The sequence below is a fragment of the Dermacentor andersoni genome, chromosome 2, assembly GCF_023375885.2.
Source record: "Dermacentor andersoni chromosome 2, qqDerAnde1_hic_scaffold, whole genome shotgun sequence".
Classification (NCBI taxonomy): Eukaryota; Metazoa; Arthropoda; class Arachnida; order Ixodida; family Ixodidae; genus Dermacentor; species Dermacentor andersoni.
Genome location: NC_092815.1, coordinates 38,775,992 through 38,781,705, shown reverse-complemented (window position 1 = coordinate 38,781,705; position 5,714 = coordinate 38,775,992). Strand labels below are relative to the sequence as shown.

The window sequence follows — 5,714 nt, the reverse complement described above, 5'->3', positions numbered from 1 at the left end:
AAACTTGCCTGGCCAGCTCACTCGAAGCCGACTCGCAGTCGACAACAAACCGCATACTGTTTCAGTTTCGTTTTCGTGGCGTTTATCTCGGCCGCCGCAACAGCTTCAAGCTTTTGCAGTCTTGACGAACGGTTCTATTCAATCAACTCTACTGAACCATTCATAATAACACATTTCGCACACGCGTAATAATCTCACGTTGTTTTGACGACCTCGAAACCGCAGAGTTTAGGAGTGGGTAAGTGCTCGTCAGCGCTCATTTATCCCCAATCCACGGCACCTGGAAGAGAAGGAAAGGTGCGCTTTCGCGGAGGGCACAGGGAGCGCCGCTCGCGTGCAGGACATCGGGTGAGCTAAACAAATGTTCTCCATATTATCAGCTGCTGTTCTCAGCTGGTGGTAATTTCGCGACGCTCGTTGGAGAGCAGCACGCGCAGTTTGTTTCGTGCAGTAAGCATGCGAAGAGACAATAAGTAGCGTCTACAAAGTCTTTGTGTTGTTACTGTGCCGAATGTCTTCATGACAGTGCTCTTAGGTGCAGTGTGAATGCATTACTGTTCTTCGACCTTGCTGCTTAAATTGTGTGTAAATTGATCTAGCCGGAATGCGTAAGTTTTTTTGCAGCTTTAGGTTTCCGTGACCTCCGTTTGTCGGCGCGGACTTTTCACTAAACGATCGCCGTGAAGGCCATGGCCGTGCAGAAATGCCGAGGATCAGCTGTTAGCTGCTGGGTCATTTGCAGCGCAAAGTCTGGCTCCTAGCCAAACTTTCTCGTACTCCTTAAAAAAGCACCAGCCATTTCGCTGACAAGCATCTCTCCAGTGAAGTTAGCTTGCGCTAAGATTTACTGTTTTGTTTATACGCTTGTCAATCAAGTGCGCCCTTCGCACTAAGCTAGAGTAGAACATATCCGCAATGCATTCTAGACTGAATAAATGAATTGTCTTAAAAGCGATCGTTTCTATTTCTTTGTTCACAAAACATACACGCATGAAGTTATTTCGGTTTCATTATCGCGCAATGTCATTTAGAGCGTTCATTGGTCGAACTCGTCCTTATTAAAGCCGACCATGTTTGTTGTACTTGTATTGTATCGAAGTCTTAAAGTAACGTTCATGACAAAGAGCTAGGACCACCCAGGCATATACGATTACATTCGAGGGATGCACTTATGGGCATCTTCAAATTGTAAAATAAAACATTCAAGGTTGCCATCATATTTTATTATGGCGCACATGTCACTACTTACTTGTTTATTGCAATGCGGTTTCTTAGTAAATATTTTGGCAACGTGTTTAGCATATTGCAATTTGTGTGTGCAAAATTCTGCCACGCTTCAGTGAAGTGTGCTCAGTCATTAATAACACACTAAAACGTGTAAGGGCCTCTGTGTGGAATCTTAGAAAACTATCACTGATTTGCCACATCTTTTGCGATCAACGTTCAACAAGGTGACTTACATATGATACGCAGTATATTTGCATCACTCTTATATGCCATATATATGTGCTTGCTAATTTACACTTTGTTGAAAACATACTGTATGCTATGTTATCAATATTCATTTTTTTTAAATTCTGCACAGGACACTGGCGCAGTCGTGCAAAAAGCAGGCCCAGCCTAGGCCAGCACCATGGCAGCGCCCACGTGAGCTTGAACAAAAATACATAATTGGCTTGCACATTACATTGCATGTGCATGATCCTGTGTGCATTAACACAGTGCTCACTTTTTTTGGTTGTGCATTTCTCCCATGAATTCATCTGCAGTTGCAGCACAAGGGAGTCTCTTTCTACTGCAGAGTGCTTAGGGAATCGTTCGTGCACTGAGATATCTCATTGCTGTATTTCTTCTTTTAGCCTTCAGTCAAGGTACTATTAGAGAAGAGTGTACGATATTGTTACGGGGAGTATTCACTAAACAGTAAACGGCTAGCACTTGACTAGTCAAGACTGCACAGGGCACACAGGTTTTAGCAGGTCGTTCAGCCCAACAGGAGAGACTCTGACCCAGCCCCACTACAGCGTCTTTGTCTTCGCCATTGTTCATGACAATATTTCCTAATCTTCTGTCTATTAAATTATGAGTAGGCTGCTCAAAATGGCATTGTCATTTTAACCCCACAATCTTATGAAGTAAGTCAGTTGATCTTTTGGTGACCTTGAGTTGAATATGTTTATGTTGCGTATAAAGAATGCTTTCAAACCAACAATTTTTCTTTTCTTAAATGGTAGTTGTAGGCTGAGGTCTGCAGAAATGTTATTGCTCAGTGGTTCATTTGCATTCACAGTTATGTAAAGCAGCCTGAAATGGTGCTGATGAAGCAATCGTATACAAAGATTCCACTCAACGTACATCTCTTAACAGGCACAGAATAAAGCAGTAGCATATTCCATTATTGTTCCAGACACTTGCGAGAATTTTCATTCTGATCTTTGTCAAGTGCACGTTAGCTTTTTTTAGACTGCTTCTGGCATCTGGGTTGTGCCTGGACTATGGCTTTCTCTAGCTTCCACTACTATTTCCGAAACCGCTGTACAGTGGGATAGATCTCGAGAAGGGTACACTGCTTGCAGAGATGCGGAGAATCTGTGGAGGTTGCGCCAAGTGTTGCCAGTACTGGGTGGCCCCCCTGACCCCTGTGGGATGCTGGGGCCACAAGTTACTTCACTGCTGACTGCTTTAAGACATGCTGGTGAGTTTGCTCACTGCAGAAAAGGCTGTTGCGTTCAGCCAACTTAAATCAACATGAAAGCAGGAGAATAAAATTGACAAGCTTACTGTTGCATACAAGATAGCATTGCTGTGTTGCCGGTCTTGAAGCAGGCTTCACCCTCCAAAACTTCTGATTTCTGCCCTGAGTCATGTTAACGTTGCCACACAGTGATCAGCATGAAAAATTGAAATACACGTTGTCATTTAGACCTGTTTACATTTGCGTTAATGCTAGTTCAAGGCTCTTCCCTGTACTTGATATATCCTCCAATTGTGCTGCGTGAGAAAAAAAACAGTGTACTTTTTTTAAAGAAAAGTAATCAAGATTATAAAATATGAACATGCCAAACTTACTACTGTCTGCGTTAAGTTGCTTTAACTGTACTGCAATAACTGTGATACGTGGAGTCAGTGAGCAGTGTGACACATTACCTGTCTTCCTTTCATAAAATAAACATACTGCAAAAACTAACGAAAAACAGTTTCAGAAAGAAATTTATGTGTTCTGGTATCTTTAGTTAGATTTTAACAACAACACTGATTAGTGAAACATATAACAAACAAAGCTGCTCATCTCTCATTCAATCAAAATTTCATGTAGGTCGGAATGCAAACATTGCTAACGTGTATGTCACTCTAATAGCTACAAGAGGAAAGTATTTGCGGATGGAAAATATCTCAGTCAGGAAAATAAAGGCAGCCTCCTTGTGCATGCATTGAGACATTCCCTGCTCTAAGCGTCTGGACACTATTTTCTTCAAGCAGGATGTCCTGCCAAGTTATTTGTTATTATGTTGCTCAGTTTGATTGACCCTCACAGAGCTTGTGACGCACACTCTCACTTCACGACTTCTCTAACAAGACATGCAATAGCAGCTGGGGTAGTCTCTGTTGGCTTATTCTCTTGTCTGAAAGTGTGGGAGGGATTCGATGAATGGCTCTGGTCCCTTTCGAGACACTTTTTTTTTATTTGATCCTTTTTTTTCCTTTTTCCAAAGACCACACACACAATGACCTGCACAGTTGTTTTGTCCTGTGCTCTTTGCTGTTTCAGAAACACTGCACGGCCTTCATTCTGTTGATTCTGCAGAAAGGAAGGGGAGCAGAGCCAAAAATAGCACAACTAAGCTGTTTTTCTTTTTTGACCCATTGCGGCGCGGCAGCCCCTCAGTGTCAGTGCCAAATGTTGCTCCCATCATAGCATGGTCCTTAATCTAAATGAAAGCTGTTTCGTAATGAGGCAAGGCTCCAAAATGAGGTGGCTGCTTTAAAAAAAATATACTGTTTCCCACGTTTGCACTGCTGTCAAGACCTTGGATCTGGGTTTATGTTCAGACGTCAGGCTCATCCTCTCCAGAGACACCGTTTGCGATGGATGCTGGTAGGACGCTTTCTCAGTGTGCTGCTCTTAATTCACTCCCGTGTGTTTGACCTAACTAACACTTTCTTCAACCTCCTTAAACCTTGCACTTGAACTGCGACGTCACATTTTGTGTAACATTTTGAATTGTGCATGCCTGTTCGGTTTGCAGTCATTTGTGGGCTAGTAACACAAAAACCGCATGGCCAGGTGTTGTGTGGTGATTTTGCCTAGATATCACTATTGCTGTTGATAATCTTTGTAAACATTAGAAAATTGTAATCTTTGCATCGTTGCGCAGCTGTACTGATGTTATTTATATTATTCACACTTCGTGATTTGCTGGCTTCATGTGGAGTGAAATAACAGCATTTTGGTGTTGTTTTGATTTTTCTCTTGTTATTTAGAATGATCTAAACTGGTAATCATCTGTTATCACAGAGATCATTTATATGTAAATCTCTTGTCCAGCTACATTGCAGAATCAGAATGTTGAATGTTTATGCAATAGCAAAAATGTAGTCAATCATTCAAAAGTACCTTCGTGATTCAAGTCTTCAAGAAACATATATTTTACACCAGGAAAGTTACTTTTTTTTATGTTACAACTTGTCTCCATATGCTCAACATATAGGATCTAATTTTTCTAAGTCTTTTTCAGATTTGAATTTGATCCAAATACTAGATCTATGTTGGTTCTGAATATTTGTGGTGCTGGATTAATAATGTAGTTAACGCATCTTCCTGCTATGTACTAATTTTAAATAATTTAGATCAAGCACATATTATGCAACTCAAAGATGTTTGTATGCAGTGTTCTGTAAGTCTTGCGATAAACATGCAAGCAATTAAGCGTTGTTGTGGTTGTAATATTACACTGCCCTTACATGCTCCTCTAGCTGTTGTTTAAAGTATCAGCAATTGGCATTTGTTTGCATCATGAAACTTATTTTGTAGTCATTTCTGTTAATCCTGTATCAGAATGACAAAGCTTTCTGTATTTCCTTAATTTTTGCCATGTTAGAAAGCATAGTTTTAACCTGTGACAAATGTTGGATTGGTGCTGAATACTTGATTTTAGTGTTAAATAATCTCCATGGATTCTGCATAAATTAGAGTTGGAGGGAAGAAAAACATAGTTGTGTCTGAAAACTGAAGTTCCTTAAGCAATGCTCATAAAATTGTTGATATTTTTGTTATTTGTACCCCTGTTACATAGGCACCTTGGATCTCACCAAAGTCTATCTACACTGAACTTTTCAGTTGTTGCCAAATCATGGATGTGTGATTGTGTGCGATGGGATTGAAGCATCCTTGAAAATTAACGTGTAGCATTGTTTGGTCTGCATCGGTAAAGACATGCTTAAAAGTGCCTGTTTGGCAGGGGCTAGCATTTATTTTTTTGTAAAACACATAGGTGTAATTACTATTTCTTGTTTTCATCTTAAATTTTATCAGTCTTTTTTTTTCTTGAAATGCTTGGGTAATCCTACTCTCCATGTGTGATATGTATCTCTTTCATGTACTAAGGTGTCACATATTTTGTGCTGTCTCTGTCTGCAGAGAAAAGGAAGCAGCTGACATCAGCACAGATTGACGAGTGCATCCCAATGCTTCTTGCACTATTGGAAGTACGTCC

General features: G+C 40.7%; 1 protein-coding gene across 5 annotated transcripts in view; it reads left to right on the top strand.

Annotated features, from left to right (window-relative positions):
* The first annotated feature begins 273 nt into the window (after positions 1 to 273).
* LOC126542440 (cytosolic carboxypeptidase 1-like) overlaps positions 274 to 5,714 on the top strand; it is an 80,642-nt gene continuing 75,201 nt past the window's right edge. For 3 of the 5 annotated variants that reach the window (XM_055077250.2, XM_055077248.2, XM_072286381.1), the window contains exons 1-4: positions 274 to 348; positions 1,586 to 1,647; positions 2,577 to 2,695; positions 5,639 to 5,706. In XM_055077250.2, coding sequence (XP_054933225.1) covers positions 1,634 to 1,647; positions 2,577 to 2,695; positions 5,639 to 5,706 — 201 coding nt within the window. In that variant the 5' untranslated portion in view covers positions 274 to 348; positions 1,586 to 1,633. The other 2 variants (XM_072286382.1, XM_072286383.1) reach the window with 2 other exon arrangements.